Below are 26858 nucleotides of genomic sequence, written 5' to 3'. Positions count from 1 at the left end.
GCTGATATATGTGATAACATCACGGCCTTCTCACACTAAACTTGTATCACTCCGCCGACGAGTTGCCGAGTAACGGCGTATACACACAGGACACCCGCAGCAGCGTTAGCTTAGCACAGGCTAGCGCTCAGCCGCGGCACGCTCGTCCACTAGACATGTATAAATTACCCAGATAAAGTGCTTTATTAAAAAAGTGACTCAAGTAGAAGTTGAAGTGTTCTTTAAGCTCCACACTTAAGTAGAAGTACTAAAGTACATTTTTCGTATTAAGTTTTTTTTTTTAAATAATGCAAAAAGTATTTTTTAAATAATGCAAAAAGTAGTACAAAATTTTAATAAAGTTCTAATAAGATGGTTTACTTAAGCACTGAAAGTAAAAGTACAGGACTGCGTTATATAGTTATTACAGAAAGCAGTGGAAAGTTGGCAGAGCTAAAGGCAGAACGGGAGCAGCGAGATCTTCTTATAAAATCAGCTTGATCTTCTGATTCACTCAATAATGAGGAGCTTCATCAAACCCGGTGACAGTGCAGAAAATCTACCACTCTGGCTTTAATGATAATGTGGGTTTGTAATGATTCATAACATTTGTATAACTGTAATGATTAATGATGTAGCACATACAGATACAGTATTTTACTACTTAAATACAGTAGTGAAGTAGTTCTACTTCGTTACTATAGCTCTCTGGGAGGCAGTGAAATGTAATCAGTGAGAAAACGATTTATTAGATTAGTGGTGTCAGTGTGAGGGTTCACTCTGAGCGCTGACTCACTGCAGCGGTGTCTCTCCTTCAATAGCCTTTATTGCATAAATTACACGGTCAGGAAAAACCCAGCAGACTCAAACAGCGATTGGTGACCACAGCGAGTGGGCGGGGAAAGGGGAGGGGCTCACCGCTGTGAGAAACAGCGCTGTTATAAAGAGGCGGAGTGGACGGGCTGGAGAGAGAGGGGGCAGCCGGAGTTTAACACCAGACTGAGCTCAAACTACACCAGCAACGATGACCACAACCGTCTCCAGCCTCTTCCTCGACTGCGAGGGGCAGAACAAGGTACTGAACCTTTAAACAACCTTTACAGCTGCTCTACAGGCAGGGTGTGTGAGTGTGAGTGACAGCACTGTAGCTGAATATGGACTTCACTGTTTGTCTACGTGCTGCTCTACTGAGCCTCAGTCTCACCACCATCAATAATTATTGATTACTGATCGATACAGAGTCTCGTTCTTAGTCTCGGTCAGGTTTCACGTTTCCACTGAGACTCGTTCAGCTTCAACTTCACACTGTTGAGCCTCTAAACCTCCTCAAACTCCTGCTCAGGGTAAAGTTTATGATCATTACATCCTCAAATCAGAACTGTAAATGTGTTCTTAATACAGCTGTGGAAAAAATGAAAAGAATCACTTCAGTTTCTGAATCAGTTTCTCTGATTTTGCTATTTATAGGTAAATGTTTAAGTCAAATGAGCATTGTTGTTTTATTCTATAAACTACGAACAACATTTATCCAATATTCAAATACAAATATTGTCATTTAGAGCATTTATTTGCAGAAAATAGGAAACGGCTGAAATAACAAAAAAGATGCAGAGCTTTCGGATCTCAAATAATGCAAAGAAAACAAGTTCATATTTATAAAGTTTTAAGAGTTCAGAAATCAATATTTGGTGGAATAACTCTGGTTTTTAATCCCAATTTTCATGCATTTTTATCATGTTCTCCTCCTTCTCCAGTCTTACACACTGCTTTTGGATAACTTTATGTCACTTCTGGTGCAAACATTAAAGCAGTTCAACTTGGTTTGATGGCTTGTGATCATCCATTTTCCTCCTGATTACATTCAGAGGTTTTCAATTTGGTATTTTATATTAAGCATAAATGTATTTTATTATTTATATATTTATTTCATCCATGTTGTTCATATTAACAAAAACAAAAGTGTTATTTATAAATGGTGCATGCATTCCCACTGAAGTCATTAATACAACTAATGTGTTTAATGTTGCTAGCTAACATTAGCTAGCTAGCTAAGCTGGTGTAGGGCTGTGTATTGGCAAGAACTTGGTAATAGGATACACACTACAATACAAGGCTTACAATGTAATATATTGTGACATACTGCAAATCTTTAACTGTAAGTAAAGTCATATATTATGATTGTTTAAATTACATGTTATGTAAACTCTCATACTATAAAAAGACAATATCAAAATTTTATAACATGAGTAAAGAAAAAAGTTTACTTCATATCCAATCAAAACTGTGGGATCTAACTAAAGAGTACAACACTACTATGTAGTGGACTTTTTTTTACTCCAATCTGTACATATTAACTAATGATTAAAAAACAATACTGTGTTTTTGAGAACTGATACAGTATTTCAAAACAAAATCATTTGATATATTAATATACCAATAATATCTTACACTCCTAATAATTAAGGTGCTTGTATATACAGGTACAACAAAGTCCCTAAGTAGCAGCCTTGAAATAAAATGTTGCCAAATACACTCTGCTCCACAAAGTGTGATTTTTACATAAGCGTAACTCCTTGTTTTTCAGGCCTTCTTGCCTCACAGTAGTGATTATGGTGTATAATTAGGTGCTTGAGGAAGAAATGGATTACTCAGACACCTCAAAGAAAAAAATAAAGGCATGTGTTTTATGCATTTGTTGAAGCAAACTGAGCTACAGTTTGTTTCTATAAAGTTATTGTAGACATACTGGCTCTGTTTTTTTACTTAATGATCTGTTATTAAACCTTAGTGAAGCACTGTGATGGAATAATATAGTATTTATTTTTGTGTAGTATAGTTTATGATCTTATAAATCAGTGCACTACAGTTCTGAATATTATACTGAAATAGTGTTGTACTAAAAAATGTAATAGTATTCAGTGTGCAGTACAGAATATTAGAGTACAATGTAGTATTATATCGTACAGTGTATTATAGTATAGTGCTGTACAGTATAGTATGTTTTCATATAGTACAGTTAAACATATTCTGTTGTAATACAGTATAGTATATTGTCACTGTCACTCAAAAACAAGAAAAATCAATCAAAAAATGGCCACCTTCCTTTAATGTCATCAGAGTGATGTCAACTAAAAGATTCTAATCATGTCCAGAATTTAAAAAATGGAGTATAATAATATTTGACCTAATATAGTATAATGTAGTACAGTGTACATGAGTACAGCCCAATATATTATTGTCTACGACAGCATAATAGAGTGTAGTGTAGTTAGGCAATAATGTAGTATAATCTGTGCACTGCAGCATTTTCTGTCATTTCATCTCCATCAGATGACGAGCTCTGTGTCAAGGGTTTTAGTTGCTTACGGCTGAAATGGTGGGTTGCACACTCTACTTATGTAAGAGCTCAGCTCACTCTTCCCACAGTGCACACCTGGCTCAGAGCCTGGGAGCAGGTGATGATGCACCTTCCACCTCTCTGAAATGGCTTTATGGCTGGCTGACCCTGTGTGCTGAGGGGGGGTGGGGTTGAAGGTTAAGGACATGTACTAAGTGCAGTATGCGTTTACAGTTATTATTAGTAGAGATGTCACAGCGACACTTCTCTGATACAATGTTGAAATCTTGAGTAGAGTTATATTGATCTACACCCTCCATACCCATTCATGTCCATATATATCAATTATTACTACTTGCTGAACAACTCCACACGGTTTGTGGCAAGGTGAGCCTCCTGTGTAAATCTAAGGAAGCAAATTCATACATCAGACTTGTCTTCTGGTGATTGTGCACATCTGGAGTTCCATTTGACAGAGTACAGCTGTAACTCTGCTGTTCCATGTTAGAGAGTGGAGAATAAAGGAAGTCGAAGGTTAAGGACAGACTGCAGAGTCTGACTTCTTACACTGTAACTATCTATTGCATTGCCTTGTTTTACCACTTGTTCTGTTTTACCACCCACCACAATGTAAAAACATTTACAGTTCTGCTTAGAGAGTGACAATGATTTACCATTTTCCTGCTTTAGCATCAGAGGTGTGCTGCAACTTAGGGTTTTCCCAATCAGGAAATTTCCCCTTGATCCAAGTCTCTTAATGCTGATTAATTATTATCTTTTGGACTGATATTTGTTGGTGTTTGTCATCTAATACCTCTCACTTTAGAGCTGCAGTGTAGCTCTAGCTAAGCAAAATGGAAAATACTGGTTTATGAAACTGCTTTTTCCGTGTTTCAAGACTTGGCAAGATGACCCAATGTAACATTTCTTCTTTTTTGCTCCTCATTTAGATCAGTAAAGTTCTGAGCTTCAGTGGTGGGTCCGGCAACAACTCTTGCTCCAGTCCCAGCATGCCCTTCTCCACGTCCATCGCCCCCCTGCTGGACAGGAAGGTGGGTGGAGCCTCTGCAGTAGGACTCTACCAGCGCCGTCATTCTGTTTCCACGCCTATCTCCAAATTAAACGCTAGCCAGCTCTCCTGCAGCCTCGAGACGGACCCGCTGGCCCTGGTGTTTGGTGGAAATAACAAGGAGAACCGTTTTCGAGAGCGCTCTTACTCTGAAAATGGGGAGCGGCTGATGGTGAGCTGCATCGGAGCTGGCCAGATCAACTCCAGTCGCTACAAGACGGAGCTTTGTCGGCCGTTCGAAGAGAACGGCTTGTGTAAATATGGAGACAAGTGCCAATTCGCTCACGGGCTGCATGAGCTACGCAGCCTGAGCCGCCACCCTAAGTACAAGACGGAGCTCTGCCGCACGTTTCACACCATCGGCTTCTGTCCGTACGGCCCACGCTGCCACTTCGTACACAACGCAGAGGAGCAGCGCGGACCTCCACCTCCGCTCTCCAGCTTCAATAAAGCAGAGCGTCCACGGCTCCACCACAGCTACAGCTTCGCCGGCTTTTCCAGCTCAGCCGGATTCCCCAACAGCCCCACCTCCCATACACCCCCACTTTTATCCTCCAACGAAGACCTGACGGAATGGCCCACAAACCCCTTCACCTTATCCAGCCAGGACTTTGGTGGTCTTTTCAAGCCAAGCTTGGCTAGCCCTTTGAGCCAGGAGCTGCCCCCTCCATCCTCGCCCACCATTCCCTCCTTCTTCAGGCCTTCTGAGTCTCCTCCAAGTCCAGTCAACTCTCTGTCAGACCAAGAGGGCTATCAGAGCAGCCTAGGCAGCCTTAGCGGGTCAGAGTCTCCAGTGCTGGATGCTAACCGCAGGCTTCCCATCTTCAGCAGGTTGTCAATTTCTGATGATTAGGGAGAATTATAAAGAGAAGGACTGGCTGGATCTCAAAATGGCTTCATACACACTATGCAGTACTATGCAGTGTACACTCTTTGCTATAAAGCTATTATTAATTATTAATGCACTCTATATGTATATGATCCTGTAGGGTAAATTTGATGTACACACAAATTTGAGTGCACAGTACGTCCACTATAAATTATATCAAACCAGCTGTACCAGTATTGTGCACTATATGTATACTATGGAACTATATATAGTGCAATATATGTATAGTGTAGAACCTGCATAGTGCACTATATGTAAGTAATATAGACAGTGTGGTAGTGCACTATACGGCAACTATGGCCCATAAAGGGATCTGTATGGCATTATAGAGCCTGCATAGTGTACTACATAATAGTACACTATAGTACACATAATTTTGAGATTCAGCCAGAGAGAGTGATTGTCTCCCCTCAGTCATTCCCTCCACTCCCAGAGTTGTTTACAGCAGGGGTGTGAATGGAGGTGCAGTGTTTTAATAGCCACTGATTCAAAATCTTCTGCATTCCCTCAATAGCACTAATTCAGCTTAACACACCCAAAAAGGCAGTGTATAAATGCGGCCGGTACACACAAGAAAAACAAATGCCACTCATGCTTTTTAAAATAAAACTACATACCTGCCTTTAAAAAGATTAGGAACACGTAGCTTTTCAAAATGTTCTTAATGCAATGTCTTTTTTCTCACATTTTCACAACCCAACACACTTTAATAGAATTATCTTTTTATTTTAGTTTTCATTCTTTAGCACTCAACCATCATTTGAGCCAAAAAAAACTCATCTGTTTTTAACAGTTAATTAAATGTAATTAATTCTGTGATTTTTTGGAAAGAAGGCAAGATGTCCCAAACATTTTGATAAAAAATGTTTCAGAAATCCAAGGAACTTGTTTTTAATTCAGCTCAAGTGTTGTAGAAAGTTCACAGCAGAGCCTTGGGAGCGGTTAGTTTCCCCACGTTAGTGACCTCAGCTTTGTCACTATTAAACGGTGACTGGCCAAAATGTGAAGTGCCTACTTTTGTGCTAATATTTGTTCAAAATTTGTGGAAACCTAACTATATTGTTGTGAATACATAATGGTGCTATGTCCACCATCACAATCATAACATTCCTGAGAGCGTGTAATGCCGTCCGCATGTCTTTCACTATCAGAGTTCTTAACGAATTTCAGTTTGATTTTTTCCCACTTGTTCTTGTAATCAGTTCAGTTAAAATGCTCAGTTATTCCATGTCATTCTACATACATAATATTGTTAATGTATTATTATTCAATTTATTTTATTTGTTCCTATTTGTCTGAAGGTATTGCTCATCACTGCTTATTTAACTTATCAAAATGTATTTATTACTGATTGTAAGTGTTATTTTTTTGTTTTATTTTGTTTGTATTTATCTGCATAATGAAAACAGAATATATTTTCTTTATATTAAATTATGATCTTCCGTATTAATCATTTAAGATTGTGAAGACCCTTTTTCCAAAATTAATAGATTATACTGCAAGATTGTTTTTTTTTTTTGTAACTGCACATAGGATGTATTTTTAGACATAATTTAATGTGTAAAAAGTGCTAAATATTGCATTTTATTTATTGTTGTCTGCCCTGGTGTTTGTCTGCACTTTCAATTGTTTTTTTCTGCCTAAATTTATTTAATATGACCAGACTGAGGGATAATGCAGAATGTAGCCTGAGGTTCCTGTTTAATAATAGTCTTGTTCCTTTAAATCTGTTGAGCTGCAGGATTTAGACCAGGAGCCACAAAGTGCACTTTTTATTCATATCCGCAAGAACAAAATCACTTAACTCGATATTAACTGATCTAATTAATTAACTAGACTTAAGTCATCTCTGACACAGTGTTGTTACAGTGTCATGGTTAACTCACTGTGTGTAATTGTATTTTCTCATCTGTTCTATATTTTCTTTTTAATTCACATTTCAGTATACCAGCATTCTCAAAAATATTTAATTATCAGATTTAATCTGTAATTGCTTTCCCAGATACCATGTGAGATCAGCTAAGACGTGCTTGCTCAGTGACAGGCCAGATTCTAGGCTAATATTGCTAACACTAACATTTTGTTAATTTACTTTAAATATATACAAAAATACACATAGACACATGAATAGACCTTGTTCACACAAGGAAACTGGAAACTGTTGGTGCAGTCTCTGAGAGAAGTTTTGAGTTTTTTCTGTCTTTTAAAACTACAGTAACTTGTCAAACAAAAATGGATGGGTTATGTGTATGGAGTTTTTTTTAGGGTGTGTGTTTACAAAAATGAGATCCAGCGTTTGTTAGCAACATTAGCCTAGCGTCTTCCAGTGTAAACTGAAAAAGCACACCACAGTTACCAAACATGTCTTGGCTGATCGATTGCATCCGGTTTTCTAATCAATCATTATTATTTGTTTCTTCACAAAACTGGTTCTAAGACCCAAATGAGAAGAACTACCTTAAACAATTGAGTGGTCTGCAAATATCTCAGGAAAAAAATTGAAGTGGTTTCTATTGTTAAATTTCTTTATGCTTTTTGATTGTTTTTGTACACAGGGATGTACAAATGAATTTTGCACTTAAAAACTTTCTTTAAAAATGTAAAGTGAATGTTCTGTTTAAAGCATAAAGAAAGTGTTCATGGATAACACCACTATAATGAGCCTTCTGCAATCTGGTAATCGGACACTTAGATCTAGAACTAATGTTTAATAAGACAAATACAGTAAACGTGTATTTTTTCCTTGCATTAACTATTCAGGGGCCTTATTTCAATACATGTCTAAAGTGTGACCGGTTTTACCCTAAATAGGATAATTTCCTTATTTTCTTTGTTTATTTCCACATATTGGATCACTGGAACATTCCAAGTGCCACAGAGATTAGTGTGACTGTAATTGCTAAACTGAATGTTTCAGTGTTTTAACAGCAGCTCACTACAGCAATCCCTTTTCTTTTGTAAAGATTGCAGTTTTACACCAATAAATATTCATATTTCCAAATTGAATTGTCTTTTTTTGGTGGTTCGCAGACATAACCTTAGCTCAGCATGTGTCCAACCAGAAATAGTTTTATGTCTTTTCTAAGAAAGGCATGTGTGTAATGAATTTCATGTCTAAAATTACTCTGCATGTTACTTAAACATTATATATCATAGAAACATGCCCTTTCCTTCCTATTCTGACATAAGAGTATGACAGTGTGCATCAACACTTTGAAATGTGTTAAACAGGCACAGACATTAAGCTACATCCAATGTTTTTGGTTTGTTACAAAATCCAAAAATGTGCAAATATACACTTATACAGCAGTTTAGTGTCATGCATCCATCCTGCAAGAGTTTAGGCCCATCCATAAAACCTGCAATAGTTTAGCTCTACCCACTTAATCTACAGCAGTTTAGCCCCAACCACTCATCCAACCTAAGTTTAGCCCCACCCATTCAGCCTACGACAATTTAAACCCCATGATTTATTAAACACCAGTCTAGCCCCACCCATCCAGCCAGTCTAAGTTTAGCCCCACCTATCCATTCTACTGCAGTTTAGCCCCACCCATTCAGCCAGTTTAAGTTTAGTCCCACCTATCCAGTCTTCTGGAGTTTAGCCCCACCCATCCAATCTGCAGGAGGTTAGCTTTACAACTACACCAAGGTTAAAGAATCGTAAGACAGGACAGCCAATCAAAAGAGCTCATTTACATATGTTGGTCTCGAAGACACAGTCTGTTTGATTTTAAGCGATAAAGAGAGATTAGACTTTTTCGATTTACAAAACATAACATGAAGTCATTAAAAAATGAGAAAATGTCATATTTTGATTGTCTTTCTCTGAAGAGCTTCACTGGCCTCAGGACTACAATCCTCTTCTACAAGATCTGATCTAAAAAGAGCTATGCAATATGAAGTAGGATGGATGGGGGGTGACCAGCTGGGTTTAAACTGTTTTCCAGGAAAGCAGCTCAAGGACAGGAAATCAAACCCCGGCGCTGCTCTCCAGCCTCGGGCAGGTTGAGCTTGGGCCCGAATTCACTGTTTCATGCCAATGATCTTCACTTCCTCTCCCAGAACTGCAGGACTAAAAGTCAGTCTGCTCTCTACAGGCAGCATTTCATTCTTACAAAGCAAAACAATGTAACTTTAATAAGTGAAACTAAATATGAATCCTTTCAAGAATGTTTTAAAATGTTTTTCTTTACCATACATAAAACAGTGTAATATTCCCCAGTTCCTCTTTTTTAATAAATCAGCTGTGGACACATTGGACTAGCTTTCTGACATTGCTACAAGATCTCAAAACGTCCAGTTACCATCTAACAGCTATCTCAGATCCAGATCAGATAATAATGCACTGCTATTAGGAGATGATCTACACTCTTCACTTCGTTTAATGGGTCTAGCATAGCAATGCTGTGCTGTAGGAAGCATTGTTAGGCTTAGGGGGTTTCCCTGAAGCAGTCTTATGGCCTATTTAGACCAAATCAGATTTTTACAAATCAGAGCTTTTCACGGTTGCAGCCCTAGCGAATGAGCGCCAAGATGGCAGCAGAACAGCCAAAGTCTTGCTTAAGCAGTGTACAGAAGCTTATATGATAAATAGACTGATTATACAATTGTGAAAGAAGTTAAAGGAAATAGAGGGAATAACAGATCTGAAATGTTGGGCAATGATTGTAAGTACACTGCAAATACTATATATATATATATATATATATATATATACAGCTATGGCTGTGTTTTTTGTGAATGTTTGTGTCTTTCATTTATTTTTTGTTTCATTTTCTTCATTTATTTTATTTATTTTTGGAATTCATAGTTTTGTAGTACAGTTTCTGGTCCATATATATATATATATATATATATATATATATATATATATATATATATACTTAGTGTGAAAAGGCCTTGGCTCTCTGTTCCTCCCAGGCAGAGTTGGACTGTGCTGTTAAATAAACAAAAGCTTCCAGAGAGCAGCCATCACATGACTGTTTCAGAAAGAGTTCACTCACTTGGAGAGGAGAGCGATTATCTCCACCACTTGCTCACAATCAGCTCCACACCACAACACAGGACATCCTTACCAGACAGTTTCCTTAAGGGAGAAAAACACAGCAACCATAATAAACCTCCTGCTTTAATTATTGTAACTCTGTACTTTAATTTGTGATAAATCTGCACATTCGAAATTCAGATAATTTTACTCCATGTTTGTTGATAACAGTGAGTCACACAGTATCAGAAACCACAGAATCAAGTCTGAGAGAGATCATTAACAAATGCCTCCACACAGTTTGAGATTGAGGTCAGCTTCTGATTCACTGGTTTCTTATTTGAATGTTCTACTCATCCTTAAATGGTTCAGGAGTTACATTTAAGGTGGAACAGAAAATTCTAATAAGAAGCTAGTGAACAGGCACTAGTGTTGTATAAGTTTTCTGTACTTGTTAGCTACATTAGTCCCCTAGCTTCAGTGGTAATTGGCAAGCTATATGATTCTATTACAGTTAGTTACATTAGTCTATAGCTTTAATGCTAATTAGTTGTATGTTATCTTACATTAGTTTTTAGCTTCATTAGTCTCAAAATTCCAGTGCTAAGTTGTGGGATATAAGCTATTATTACTCATTAGCTGAATTAGCTTTATAGAATTGCAAAAATAAAGAAGCACCTACCATGTCTTTTCTACTAATTCCATTTTTCACTGAACTTTCTTTTTAAGGAGGGCTGTGCTGTTGAGCAATGCTTACTCTGTAGACTTTGTAATCCCTTTATCAGCTCTGCTCTCTAAACCTCTCTCTCCACAGTGTGCAGAGGGCAGTGTGTAAACAGTGTGACCTCACTGTGTCTGAGAATCAGTACAGGACGATTCTGAGCAAAAGACAGGATATTTAACCTAATCGGACAAAAGATAATCATTTAACCCTTAAATGTTCTTAAAGTGACCAGGAGGTCCAAGCTCCGGTTGCTCACTCATATAAGTTAATAATTTGGTTAATTTTGCTTACAAAGTCTATAAATCAACAGTTACCCAAACAGTTACCTTTATGTTAATACACATGCTTTTCAGTTTCTTGAAACATATGTAGGTCTTAGACTTAGAGGTTTAGAAGTTAAGGACCTTATCATCTCGAAGACAGTTTGCGTATAACCAGGGTTAATGGTGTAATCTGTAGTTTATGTTGGGTTTATGCTGTGATCTGTGTGATAATGTAATATATAGTGTGCTGGGTTTTGGGTACATGGTTGAGTGCGTGTTGGGTTATGGTATACTTTGTAGTGTGTGTTGTGGTAATGGTATACTTTGTAGTGTGTTGGGGTAATGGTGTATGTTGTAGTTTGTGTTGGGTAACCCTATAATCTGTAGTAAGTGTTGGGTTATGGTATAATATGTAGAGTGTGTTGGGTTATGGTATAATATGTAGTGTGTGTTGGGTTTTAGTATTAAGGTAGTAGAAGGGTTTAGATTCTGGACTTTGCTCTGTGTGGCTGATGTAATCTCTCTCTCTCTCTCTCTCTCTCTCTCTCTCACTGTGTTAATGTGTCTCACGCCCTAACTAACTGGGCCATATACTCAGCTGAAACACGTCAGCTCTAATAAGCAACAGGTTATTGGATGGTGGAGAGAGAGCGCAAGAAGGAGACAAGTAAAAAGAGGGGGGGGCAGAGAGAAAGAGAACAAATGGGGAAAGACAATAGACAAACAAAAACACAATGAGAGAGAAAAAGAGAAAAGTTCAGACATCAACATTTGGTGGAATAACCCGGTTTTTAATCAGCTTTTTATGCATCTTGGCATGTTCTCCTCCACCAGTCTTACACACTGCTTCTTGATTATATATCAGAGGTTTTCAATTTGGTAAAATCAAAGAAACTCAACATTTTTAAGTGTTTATTTTTTTTTTAGTTTTTTTTCCAGAGCTGTATATATTACATTTTCTGATTTGAGGTACTATTTTATTTAATTAAAGGCATATTTGGAACATTTATGTGTTGAAGTCACTGGGAAAACAGCTCAAATTTAGTTACATCAGCAGAAAGAACTGCATTCAGACACACACCCATGGAAAGCTGCCATGGCATATACTCTTTTTTTCTGTTTTACACTCTTTTATAATAGTTTAAACACATGAAAGTATGTATAACTGCTAGAATATCAATGAGTCTAAAATCACACAGATCAACACATTTATTTTCCTCTTCACAGAATAAACAACAGTAGGGTTATGGAAAGTCTGCTTGTATGTGTGTGTGTGTGTGTGTGTGTGTGTGTGTGTGTGTGTGTGTGTGTGTGTGTGTGTGTGTGTGTGTGTGTGTCCAAGTTAGAGCAAAACAAGCAAAAAATAGGAGGAACCACTCAAAATAACACCATTGTTCATTTAACCAGGCTAACTTCCCTCTAAGGCACCATGAGAACAGGAGTCATGGGAACGGTTGCCATGCGACGGCTGGCCAGACCAGGCCGGCAGCATTAAAGCCAGGTCCCGGTACCGTCATATGAGCCCTCTGTCAATCAGTAGCCGAGAGAGGACTTTACCTTTAACCGGCTCGGCCTGATCGGCAGACTTTCTGCTGATTCATCTCCTCACCTGCTCACAGCTTTAACCCTCACACCCCCGCCGTCCGTCCCACACACCAAACAGCTCACTCCTCTAACGTACTGGATTTAAATAGAGGTCTTAGGACTAATCACAAGGTTAATTCAGTCTAAAGAGACTGGAGTTCAGCAGGAACGTAAAGGATGAGTGTTCATCCTGCAGAACACAAGTCTAACTCTGACTATAGAGCTCCAGATAGATACATGAACAGACAGACAGACAACAGAATAATGTATAATATCAAATAAATAGTCAGTTATGCAGCTGAATAGACAGATGCACCCAGAAAAGGATTCACAGGCAGACAAACAGATATGGATAAATGGACAGATATAAATAAATAGACTGAGAGTCAGACCTAGAGCGGGATGGACGGATAAACAGGTAGACAAATGAAAAGGCAGATATACAGAGAGACAGAAAGCTATACATTCACAGGCAGGTAGTCAGGTAGTCAGGTGGATAGATCAGACATGCAGACAGATAGTCAGACACATCCAGAGAAAGACATATTCCCAGACAGACAGATACATCTACAGTTTTATAAATCTGTATAAACGAACCCAGTTAAATAGCAATAGCCACAACAAAAATAAGATTTCAGATTTTTAATTAATTAATTTATTTATTTATTTATTAATTGGTACATGATCAATGGCTATTCTACCCATTCAGTCCATGTGGCTGGAGGCCCCTGGCAGTCACAGGCCCCTGGACCACTGGTCCCCCAGTCCTGAGCTGATATAATACAACACCATTATGTTCTATTAGATCCATTAACTGCAAAATCAGCACTCATCTTGAGCCTGGTCCTCCCTGACCCCTCTTAAGGTCAATGATGGTCAGCTCCTCCAGCGCTCGTATCAGTATCAGTGGTGGGGGTGGACAGTCCGCCTCTAAGCACATTTATTTACTTTAGCTGCTGTGTTTTCCATGACGTCATTCCTGCATCCTCCAGCTCTGAGAGTGCACCCCCCTCCGTGACCACCGCAGTGTCCACTCAATCTGCTGACAAGCCAATCCATAAATACTAGACAGACTACAAGCATAGACTAATTCAGGATAGAGGTCCTAAAGAATGTGTTCAAGGGCTCAGAAAACAAATAGTGTATAATGTGGCTCTTAGAATTAATCAGACAGTTTCTGTGTCTTTAAGACTGAGTTATGTAATTGAGCTCTGTTCTCACTGGCTGTTCTGCATTGTTCTCCAAAATGTATTTATAAATCAGTAATCTAGACTAAAACACTTCAAATAATCATTAATTTTCTTTAGTGTAAATGGGTGGAGCTACCGTCCTGTACAGTGAGTTGTTTTTTTTTTTTACAAAAATTATTAACTGCTATTAAACTGAAATTAAATTAAATGCAAATAAAGATTTGTGATTGTTTATCCCCATTTTTTGTAACAAAATGTATGAATGCTAAATGACGCATCAGAAACAAGGCAAATCCACCAATAGGACAACAGCACTGCTGAAATTTCACCTAGCCAAAAAACATGATGAACTACATGGATAAAATGTACAGATTGGTACAATGCAAACATATACAGCTCTGGAAAAAAATAAGAGACCACTTTCTGAATCAGTTTCTTTGATTTTGCCATTTATAGGTAAGCGTTTGAGTAAAATGAACATTGTTGTTTAATTCTATAAACTACGGACATTTCTCCATAATTCCAAAAAAAATATTGTTATTTAGAGCATTTATTTGTAGAAAATGAGAAATGTCTGAAATAACAAAAACAAAAAGATCCAGAGCTGTTAGACCTTAAATAATGCAAAGAAAACAAGTTCATATTCATAAAGTTTTAAGAGTTCAGAAATCAATATTTGGTGGAATTCCCCTGCTTTTTAATCACAGTTTTCATGCATCTTAGCATGTTCTCCTCCACCAGCCTTACACACTGCTTTTGGATAACTTTATGTCACTCCTGGTGCAAAAATTCAAGCAGTTCAGCTTGGTTTGATGGCTTGTGATCATCCATCTTCCTCTTGATTGTATTCCAGAGGTTTTTAATTTGGTAAAATCAAAGAAACTCCTCATTTTAAAGTGGTTTCTTATTAGCTTTATATCTAATAACTACATGCAGACTACAAAAAACAAAAGCATTATTAGTAGCTGTCAATATGCAAACGTGGGCATAGATAACCTCTTAAAATGAGTCCTGGGATACCTAAATGTCGAAGCTTAAAGCTGTTTGGGTTTTTATTTTTCAAATGATTTTTTTCTCTGATAAACTAAAAATGAATACAATCTTAAAGTAGATCAATAAACAGAATTTGATTTAAAAAAATATATAATATGATTAACTTTCCCTCCATGCTGTTGTGCTCAGAACATGTGTGCCCACACACACACACTTTTTTTTTAGTAAGCTAATCTTGCAGGCTGACAATAACACACTGTCCACTGTTTAAACTGGACTGAGTTATCTTTTTATCTGCTGACAAGATGTTTAAAATGAAAGTAACACACCTGCCCCCTGTACATAATAGTTTGTGTGTTTGATTTGAATCTAAATTATCCTATTTCTTCCTTATATACAACACACTCTTCTCTCCTGGGAACCCTTCTTAAATTCAATTATTATTATTTTTTTTAAGAATTAAAAGAGGCCTTGTCATGTACGGTGTAAACTCTGAGAACACACACACACACACACCAATATCTGACCAACTCTGAGAGCACACAAACCCTCTGACTGCCTCCTGAAGTCTGTATGAATTACATAATAGCAGTAATTAGCTCCCTGCAGCTCAGACCTCAACAATAATGAAAACACACTGCCAATGACAGTGTTAGCTCTTACAGCCCAGAGCCTGGAGAAACATCTGGCCAACTAAAGGGATATAAGGGATACTTGCTGGACAGACCACTGAAGTCTCCCCTCTAAAAACAGTAACTTTGTTTTTTTGTTGAAGTTTGTCTCTGATAAGCTGAAAATAATGTTAAACCTATAGAAAGTCTATATTTAACATATAAATTCAGTAGGTCACTCTGAGTTATATATACATGCTGCACATGAAACTGTTCTGTGACCCCCATTTCCTGGATTAGCCAACAAAAGAAAATAGACTGAAAAACGAGTGAAACCCCCAGACTGACATCAACCTGTAAACTAATTTAGGATACACTGCTTTGATACACTGCTTGGCTCACAAACGCCCACTGCACAGTGTTATTAGCCAATCATGAAGGCGAAACTTTTGCATATCATGAATATTCATGAATACAAGCTGAAATCCTGTAATTCTTCATTGCCCACCCCTCCACTGGAATAAAACACCCTTAAACAGAAACCGGCTCACAGGGCATTCATTAATACTAGAGACCACCCCAAAATTATTGAAAAATAACAAAACATGGGACCTTTAACAACAAAAAAACAGCGGTTCTCTCTTGACAGTGAAGTAAACGGTATTATACACAGATACCCAACACACACATGCCAGTAACTGTTGGACTGCGCTGTTGTGGCTTTGGTATTAAAAGTAAGACAACATTTTTTTTTTTTTTTACTCAGCACCAACATTTCCTCTCAAAACTGGTCTTATGACTATATACGCATGCTGCTATCTTGTCTTAACATCATTTGGAATCAGTTTTGTCTCTGTCTCAGGGTGAGGTGGACGTAGAAATTGCTGTCAAGAGCAGCTCAGTCCGATGTTCCTGTTTGAGACAGCCTTTATTAGAAATGTAATATTTGTTCTATATATTATTTAATGTCATATTTTAGAAAACATATGATAAATATATATTTAATAATAGATTTAATGTTTAATGAACTATATTAAATGTACAGTGAGTTGCAACCTATTCGATTTCTGTTCTTCCTTTTTCTTTCCTTTTAAGTTGATGAGAAAAATCTCAGTCTAGTCTGTGTCTTGGCCACTCCCAGTCTCGGGCTTGATCTGGACTCGACTACTTAAAGATTCACCATGTCCTGGTCTTGGATTTGACTTGGACGCAGCTCTAGTTCTAGACTTACTAACTAATACATTACAATCCTTATTTCTGCTGATCTTGATCTCACAGCAGTCTTTGTTAATGTTGCGGACTATCAATCGGCCACTGCCCAATACTGAAACTGGAGTAAGAGAAGCAAGCTTTGGTGCCATTGGTTGACCTGTGTGTTGATGTTAAAGCCAAGATGAAGTACAAGAAGTACTGAATGAATGCATACCAAACTCAATAATGTTACAGATGAACAATTTAAAGTTATTATGATGTGACACAGATAAACAGCTTTCCTGTATGGAGTATTTTTTTGCCAAAAGTTTTACACAAAAAAATAAAATCTGCAATCAAAATTGTAAAAATCAAAAGGAAAAATTTAATGTTGAAAATTCAAAAGAGAAAAAATATATAGCAAATACATATTTTAAATATACTTGGTTACTTTATTATCCTTTGTAGTTATTGACAATTATTTCAGTTTGTATTTTGCCAGTCTTTGCTTTAATTTTTGTGTTTTTGTGAATTTTCTGTAGATTTTTTTTTACAATTTTCTACTAAAGACTTTTTCTGGCTTCTGGAATCTCTCGTTTTGGCACAGTTTTCACAAGTGGGCGGGGCTTAGAAGAAATAATAAAGTAACCAAGTATATTTAAAAATATATTTTTGCTATATATTTTTTCTCTTTTGATTTTGCAACATACAATATTTCCAAGTTTTTTTTATTTATTTATAGTGCAAAATTAAGTTTTAATGGGGCTGAGTTCATTGGTATTCTAGAATCTTCTCTGACAATGTGTTTACCTACGATAAACAACAAAAGGAGACCCCAGACTGAGCACAGTGGGTAGAGCTCTTTGCTAATTTGGGACTTTAATAATGTGCTCATTACTTATCTAAAGATCATCACTCCTCTCCAGTGTGTTTCGCTGAACAGAAGCAGTGTTGTGTTTTTCCAGGAGGACCTGGTCCAGATTCATAAAGGTTGGCATTTGGCTCCTGAGCTCAGACTGGACGCATCAGCTGAAATGATGAGATTGAGAAGCGCTCGATTTCCTTCAACAGAGACGCTCAGCGCCCTTCACAAAGTCTGAGCACGAGAAGCAGTGTTGTGTATTTGCTGTTACGTAAGTGACCTGAACTGATAGAAACGATGGACCCCTTGACAGACAGCAGCACTGGTTGATTGGAGGTGGGATGGGGAGGGGGGCAGCTTAGAGAGAACAGTCTGAACCCAAAACCATCTGACCATGCTCGTATCAGTGGCTCTTCATTTCAGACTCAGTCAGAGAGAGAGAGAGAGAGAGAGAGAGAGCACACTTCACTGCTCTCTCATGCGGTTAGGTTTTGTAGTGTGTGTAAGAATGTCTGGCTGCTGTGTCCTCATAGCAACCTACATGAGTTTAAGTGAGTTTAATATACCTTGTACATCAACATTAATTTCTACCTGTAATTCATCTTGTATTTCCACTTCAAGTTCTACCTCTTACTGCTCAGAGATTTATTTTTTGCTTGCCTGCTACTCCACTTTCTGTTATTACTCTTACCCATCGCAGAGCAGCTATAATTGTTTGGGTGGTGGGTCTTTCTCAGCACTGTGCTGATGTTAAGACATGGTGGTGTATGAGGTGTTAGTGTGTGTTGTTCTGGTATGAGTGGATCAGACACAGCAGTGCTGCTGGAGTTTTTAAACACTGTGTCCACCCACTGCCCACTCTATTAGACACTCCCACCTATAGCTGCTCCACCTTGTAGATGTAAAAAGTCAGAGACAGAAGCTCTGAATCTGCTGCTGGAAAGTTTGTGTTGGTCATTCTTTAATACTTTATTAGTGCCCTCAGGACGCTGTTCACAGGATGCTGCCCAGAGGACACTGCACATTTTGTGGACTATTACAATATGATAACATGATAAATCGTGAAGTATAATGTTAAAGTACCTGTATTTATTTTTAGCATTAAAAACATAGAAACCAACTTCAGAAACAAAACGACTCCTGCACAATACATACAGTAATATGGTCATTTTTTATGTTGCATAATATTGTTTTGAATATATCAATATTTAAAATATATTACCGACTTCTAATCTTAGCTCACTTTGGCTCTACTTATTTCAAGTTTTTCTACATCGACTCCTCCTTTTACTTGTGTTTCTCATACTTTTACAATACTTCTACTTCTGTTTCTACTACTACAACCCATTGTTTGGTTCGTTGTGGGTTGGCAGAGAGTTTCGCAATTCAGGGTTGCCATTCTATGACACAGTCAGCAATTAGAAGTTCCCTAAAATGATGACAAATGTGTGGCTTGAGGTGGGCTTGTTTTGTGGGGATCAACTAAACAGATCATTCTTGGGCAGTACAAGTAGACCCATAGGTCCTATTAGCAGGTTTTAATGCCTACTGTTGTTTGTAATGGTAGTGCTGGTGTTTCTATTTCTAATCTTTCACATTCTTTTAATTCATTAACTTCCAGGCTTCTGTCTACTGCTTACTGTAGTTCTATATTTATGTTTACTTACCAAAATCTATTCCTTTTTGTCTCAACTCCTACTATTACCTTCTTGTTCTGGTTATAATAAGACTCTTATCTTTTGCTTCTACTATAAATGTGCATTCACACCTACCTTGTTTGATCTGGACTTAGTTAGTTTTTAGTTTGGTCTAAATTAATATAGCAGGTGTAAACCATGATGTGTACCAAAGGACCAAAATTTGGGTCTCACCAAAATAAGTGGTCTCTGGTCCAATTCCGATGTTTGCAGAGTCAAATCACTTTTTGGTTGGTTCAGACGTTCAGACCAATTAAAGAAAAAGAAAGGAACAGGTGTGGTGCCAAAATCTGGTTCTTCTTCATGTTCACAAGCACCATGCAGGAGATTACCTTTGTGGTTCATGTATCTACTGTAACTGTACATTAACCCTCAACTTTAATCAGAAATAAAAGCAATACAAGAGTAATCTGTTGCACTTATGCTGCTGCATGCAGGTGAATAGGGTGTTCTGGAAGGGGGCAGATTTTGGAGGGATGCAGGCCGTGTAGGTGACGACAACAAGACAAAGCAAGTTCCTTAAATGGGAGTTATGCTGGTTCCCCCGTGTTTGAGCCCTGATTGTAGGGTGGTGATTTACTCATAAAAGGCTTGGACCCTTGGCTCTCTGTAAAAGTGCTTTGTGACAACATTTGTTGTGAAAATCACAATATAAATACATTTAAATTAAATTGAATTCATTCAGGATTAGGAATATGAGTTTTAAGATTAGGGCAGTAGAACTAAGGATGTTTTCATGCTTTTCAATTCCTTTAGTTCATTTGTTTTTACACTCCAGTTCAGTTAGTTCAGCTATATGAGGCAGTACTGCTTTTGGGTTAGTCAGCATTATCAGTCAGCATCCACAGCACAGAATATCAGCTTTTGCGCTTAACTGTAGTCTGTGTTTCCAGACAGCAGTAAAGATTTTCAGCCAGTGGGTTTAAACACACATCAGAGACGAGGCGAGATTAGATTTCCTCCAGTGAGTCACGCTCTGATTTGTTCTCAATGGTGCACTCTAAAACACACTCACTGTACTGAACTACATGATGAAACTGTACACGGTCCAGGCCCAGACATCACGTCATAGCTGGGAATATCAAGAATGTGCCAGGAGAAAATTCCTGCACATGTTCAGAGAAACCCAGAGGAAATAATGCAGAGGTGGAAGATCATGTGCAGCTGTTATTTCCCAGCAAGGAAACAGATTTTGTACTGACTCCTCTATTTCTGTATCTGATAACTGCACTCAGATGTCTAATGAACAGAGCTCTTCCTAGACTCTGTCTCTGATAATAAAAAAGTGAAACATTTAGACTGTTTAGCCTCTGTATCTGTGAAAAAACTACAGGATAAGCCTAATTCAACTTTGGGATGTTGTGTAAAAGATAAATAAAACAGAATAAGATGTTTTTTAAAATACTTATATTCAACCTATATTCAGTATTTGCTCATTGTACATTTGATGCCTGCAGCACGATTAAAATAAGTTACATCACCTTTCCTTTTAACGACACTTAATATGCGTTTGGGAACTGAAGACACTAACTGTTGAAGCTTTGTAGGTGGAATTCTTTCCCATTCTTGCTGTATGTACAACTTCAATAGCTCAACAGTCCGGGGTCCCAGTTCTAGTGTTTTGCGCTTCTTTATGTTGTAACGTGCAGAATGTGCCTCGGAATCGTCTTGCTGTCATGAAGCAGGACGTCCCTGAAGAAGACGTTTCTTGGATGGCAGCATATGCTGCTTTAAAACCTGTACGTACATTTCATCATCAATGGTTCCTTTGCAGATCTGCAAGTTACCCATACCATGGGGTGTAACACCCCATACAATCAGAGATGCTGCTTTAGAAATTTGTGCTGAGAAAAATCCGGTCACAATATCCATGATTTCCAAAAACAATTCAAAACGTGGAATCGTCAGACCACAGGACAGTTTTAAACTTTGTGTCAGTCCATCTCAGACGAGTTTGGGCCCAGTGAAGCCAGCAGCGTTTCTGGGTGTGTTGTTTATATTTCTGAAGTGTTCCTGAGCCCATGTGGTAATATGTGTTACAAAATAATGTCAAGTATTGAACCTCGCCCCAACCTTTCTTGTGAACAACTGAGCCTTTCTTGGATGATCACTTTATACCCAATCAGGACACTCACCTGTTGCCAATTATCTGTTCACCTGTGGAATGTTCCAAACAGGTGCATTTTTAAACATTTTTCAACTTTTCCAGTCTTTTGTTGCCCCTGTCCCAATTTTATTTGGAACATTTTATCTTTTGCAAATGATTAGCAAATCATCATATTCCGTTTTTACTTATGTTTCACACACGTCCCAACTTTATTGGAATTGGGGTTGTATACAAAGACTCCTCCGTCTGTGATCATTTATAACTGTACTAATGTCTAATGAATAGAGCTCCACTCAGACACATCTTTCTCTGTATCTGATAACAGAACACCATTCAGACTGCCTCTAGATCTGATAAAGAGAGCTTTTCCTCAGGCTCCTCCATTACTGTATGCTATAACTCACACTTTTCACAGATTTCTAAAGTTAGCCTCAAGACACTATACAGATCTTAAAATACTAAACTAGAGTAATCTGTGATAATGTTGGTTCTTACTGTAATCTATAGTACGCATATGGTAGTTACATACAGAAATATTTCGAAGTCAATCAATAATAGGCATTATAATATCTCTAAAATGTTTAAGTTTGAGTCTTGTGGATAAACATATATATTAATACTGTACCACAAACACAAACCCCTGAAACCAGGAAAGATTAGACAGCCTGGAGATTCAGTCACTCAAATCAGCAGAAGGGAGGAGAGGAAACATATGCAAGGACAGACAGAAAGCAAGAGAACTAAATAGGAAGGAAGAAAGAAGGAAAACTTGGATCAGAGTAGAGGAATTGGGACTGGAGTTGGGGGGGTGTAACATACCAGAAGAGAGAAATGAAACAAAAAGTGCCAGAGAAAGAAAGGGGGGAGAACAAAGTGCTATTTGTATGTGTGTGTGTGTGTGTGTGTGTATGTGTGTGTGTGTGTGTGTGTGTGTGTGACGGCATCTCTATTCTCTTCAGGAGTGATAAAGTTTCTATGATGTTTGGGATTTGTCCTTTATTTGCTCCTCTGCTTAAATCAAACAATTCAGAAAAAATATTGAGTGAAATTCCTAATTACATAATTACAGAGGTGTTTTCTACTGGTTTATCAGCACAGAGATACAGTTTCTTGGCTTCTTTCTAAACTTTCAAACACCTCTAAGAGTCTATAGTTGCCATTACTTAACACAAGGGCAAGGACTGTGAGTAGACTGTATTAAGAGGCTGGAAAACAAGAGTAAAACTGCAATAAGAAAACTCATTAAACTCATTAACGGCATAAAAAAGGACTGGTAGGCCAAGGAAGGCCGCTTCAGAGAAGTTCCAAAACAAATAAGGTCTTTATTTGTTTGTCAAAGACGAATCAATATGGTTCAGAACACAGCGTAACTGAAACCACTTTGACATTGATAAAGAACCTGGTATCGCTCTGTATACTGAAAGTCAGTTTGAAAGCAAAAGGGGGACATTATGTAGACCATTATGTAGTCCCAGTTGTGGTTGAGTAAATAAGGGTATCCATGTTGTCATACTAAAAGCGCTTGTTTATACAGCATTGATTTGGTGCTGGTTCATTACTTACAGAAATGTTCCTTTAAGAAAATTTGCAGGTTGAATCCAGGCCTAAAGCAAAAGAAGTATGCAGTTTAGGAAATTCTGTGATGTAACTGGAGCCACAAAGCCCAAAGTCTGCATAGCTGTACTGAGTGGATGTGTTTGTTTAGTTGGAGCAGAACTGCAAGCAGGTCTAGTTCTAGCTTGTGTGTGTGTGTGTGTGTGTGTAAGTGTAGGTGTAAGTGTAAGGTGATTACAGAGGGAATTCCCAACCTTTACCCGCAGGGCAAAACACGGTTTAAGGAACTAAAACCAAAACTTTTTGAGAAACAAGAACAGAACTAAGAACACAAAAGACTGGCCATGATTCATGTCTAAACCAGTCTTTAAAAACACAAAATCAGTTACGCATGATATTTTATCAATTCATATACTGCACCAACTTGGAATTAAATTAAAACTGTAATGAAATGAAACTGAATGTGTGACACCCTGACCTACAGTATCTCACAAAAGCAAGTCCTCACATTTTTGTAAATAACGACTGCTTTGCTGAGGAAGCTGAAGAAGAAGTGGTTATTTACTGGCCAAACATGTCTCTAGACCTAAACCCAATAGAGCACCTCTGAGGCATTCTCACACAGAAGGTGGAGGAGTGGAAGATCTCTAACATCCACCAGCTTTGTGATGTCATCATGAAGGAGTGGAAGAAGAGAATTCCAGTGACAACATGGAAAGCACTAGTGAACTTTATGCCCAAGAGAGTTAAGGTAGTGCTGGGAAATAATGGTGGCCACAAAAAATATTGACACTTTGGGCACAATTTGGCCATTTTCACATAGGGGTGTACTCTAGTGATGGGAATTTCGGCTCTTTCTAGGGAGCCGGCTCTTCTTAGTGAGCTGAGCCAGAAGAACCGGCTCCAGAGTGGCTCCTTAGATTTTTAGGTTGCTTAAATCAATTTATTACCAAATTATGTGTTATGAAATTATGAAATACAAAAACAAAGGCCCATCTCAAGTAAACAAACAGGTCCAATCTCTAATAGTGTATATTATAAATTGTAAATTTGCAGCTATATACAGTGAAACAAACAGCACCGAACAACATCAACTTTACTTCACTTTTGAAATCCTTCACAATTCCTAAGAATACTAAATGCCTTAAAACTCTAGAAATTTATGATGAGCTTTCACTGGCCTCTTGTTAATATTTCTCTATTTTTATAATTCTTTTCTCCCTTAATGTATATTTTTATGCTATCTTCTATTGTGGTTTATTTAAATGAGTAGGCTGTCTCTCCACAGTATTTCTCTCTCCTCTGGTCTCTACTGCGCAGACTCGGATATCAGGATCGCCAACATGGCGGAAGATTTTGGCGTCATTTTCATTGAATGAATGGGAAAAGCGACACGGCGTCCATCTATTCTACAGTCTCTGGTGTAGACACAACAATCACGTGCGGCAAAAAAAAAAGAATGAGCTGGAGCCGGCTCGGACTGACCCATTACTAGTGTAGAGCAAATTTACTCTGTTACACAAGCTGTACACTGACTACTTACCTTTGCACAAAAGTGTCATTGTGTCTTTAGTGTTGCCCCAAAAGGTAAAATAAAATATTTACAAACATGTGAGGGATTTACTCACTTTTTTGAGATGCTGTAGCTTTATTATATCCATCAGAACACAAAACCAGAACCAATAATGACACTTTTGTTTACCACTATGAAGTTGTGCATGGCAACAGTTAAAACTGTTCTGTTATTATACGGAAACAAAGAGATACAATATGTAACATCAATGAGGTTAGTAATATACTAAATTTCCATCCGATTGACCTCTCTGCAGACATCTCTTTCTTTCTTTCTTTCTTTCTTTCTTTATTTGTTTCTTTCTTTCTTTCTTTCTTTCATGAAGGTATATTTGCCATAACCATGGAAATAAGTGTATGGTAAACTTAGAAATGGATGTAGTATATCCAGGGAAACAGATGTAGTGTAGCAATGAACATGAGTGAAAAGTCCACATGGAATTGGGTGTACTGTAAAAATGTGAATGGGTGAGGTGTAGTCAAAGAAACTGATAAAAAGCCATATCGACTGGTTGTCTATTACTGGTTCTGTTGACATCTTTATCATTTTTATCATCTTTATCACTAATTGCTGGTTTTGTTGACTCGTCTATTGCTGATTCTGTTTATGTCACTATTGCCTGTTCTGTAGATATCTCTGTTGCTTGGTCTGCTGTATTCAATGTATTGGGGTGAGCTGAAAATAAATACATTGGGGAGACAATTGAGGAAAAACTCCGAAAATTAGCATATTTGTGAGCCTAGCTTCAGCAGCTCTCCAAGTGCTTAACGGTCCCTTTACAGTAGAAAGCGAGTGTTCATGAAGAGGACATGAAAGCAGGTACGTTCTAAAAAAGAAGAGGATGAGAAACACTATAAAACATTAAAGGTCAGACACTGCCATAGACTGAATAACTAAGTGATTTGTAACTGAATTTAACAGTTATTTAACCTCTTAAAAGGAGTTTTTTTTTGTTCTTTGTTTTTAAAGAATATGATTCTTTCTCTCTCTCTCTCTCTCTCTCTCTCTCTCTCTCGTGCTCTATACACATACAGCTAATCCTCTGCCACATCTGTTCCTCTGTGGCCTGCAGGGGCCACAGACTTTGGGAACTGCAGCACTTTGGTGATAAAGGTTAATGAGTGTCTGAGCGACTGTGTGAATGTGTGCTCAAACACACGTCCACTATGTACAGAACACAGTCTGGCCGGCTGTGTACCCTCACACCTCATACCTGATTACAGTCCCTAACCGTGTGGACAAATAAACATGATATACATCAGGAAATGAACACACAGCTAGATATAAAATGCTTTTTACAAAGAAGTTTAAAATAAACAGTCCTTGTTTCTTTAAATTACACTGAATTTTAAAAATGCATTTGATTAATTTTTTTTTACTGATATATGTTTTAACAGTGATGTAAACTACAAGACAATAATCTAATCTGATTACCTTCTGTCTGATTATTTTTTGTCTGTTTCTGATCTTAGCAGCTAATATGGTTTCATGAACTTAATGTTTTATTTTAGTGTATAAGAGTGTTTAACAGAGATATTTGTGTACTAATGTATCCTGTTCTATTATAGGAGTGTTAATATAGTGTGTTCAGTGACTTATATCTCTATTTTAATGTATGGGAGTGTTTATTATTATGGGGGTTTATGGTCATGTATCTGCTCTTTTGGTGTTAATGATGGTATTTTAGGTGTTTATGGACTAATGTATCATATTTAATATATAGTAGTGTTCATTGAGGATATGCATGGACTAATAACTCATATTGTATTGAATAGGAATGTTCAGTAGAGGTGTTTATGGACTGATCTAATATATAGTAGTGTTGTTTAAGGGGAATGCATGGACTAATAGCTCATATTGTAGTGTAAAGAAATGCAGTGTAAATAAACGTTTTCCACTACCAGCATTCCAGGACTTTCTCAATCGTTTAGCAGCCGCCCAGAACACAAATAGAAAGCAGAAGAGGCCAAAGCAGGAGAAGCGAAAGAGGAAGAGGACAGCGGCAGGGTAAGAAAGCCCACCAAACTAACAGATTTTCAGAAAGACACCTCTGAGGATATTTGCGCAACTGAAACAGGAGAAATCCATTGTGTTACAGTAACTCCTGAGCAGTGAGTAATAGCTGCTGATAAAAAATGACTCATATCCGTAGCACCTCTACTTACACTACACTGACCCAGAAAAGTTGGACAGGAATCAGTTCAGAAGTGTGTTTTCATCATCTTGTCTCTGATTTACTGTTTAATAC

The 26858-nt window shown here is 37.8% G+C and overlaps 1 protein-coding gene across 1 annotated transcript; it reads left to right on the top strand.

The window, feature by feature from the left end:
* Nucleotides 1-924: 924 nt before the first annotated feature.
* Nucleotides 925-8275, top strand: zfp36l1b (zinc finger protein 36, C3H type-like 1b). The gene is made up of 2 exons (XM_022662440.2): nt 925-1054; nt 4267-8275. Exons 1-2 carry the CDS (start codon nt 1004-1006, stop codon nt 5236-5238), a joined length of 1023 nt encoding a protein of 340 aa, XP_022518161.2. The 5' UTR covers nt 925-1003; the 3' UTR covers nt 5239-8275.
* Nucleotides 8276-26858: the final 18583 nt, after the last annotated feature.

Source organism: Astyanax mexicanus, chromosome 1, assembly GCF_023375975.1.
Source record: "Astyanax mexicanus isolate ESR-SI-001 chromosome 1, AstMex3_surface, whole genome shotgun sequence".
NCBI lineage: Eukaryota > Metazoa > Chordata > Actinopteri > Characiformes > Acestrorhamphidae > Astyanax > Astyanax mexicanus.
Note: the sequence above shows the minus strand (reverse complement) of the source record. Positions and strands in the feature narration are given on the sequence as shown.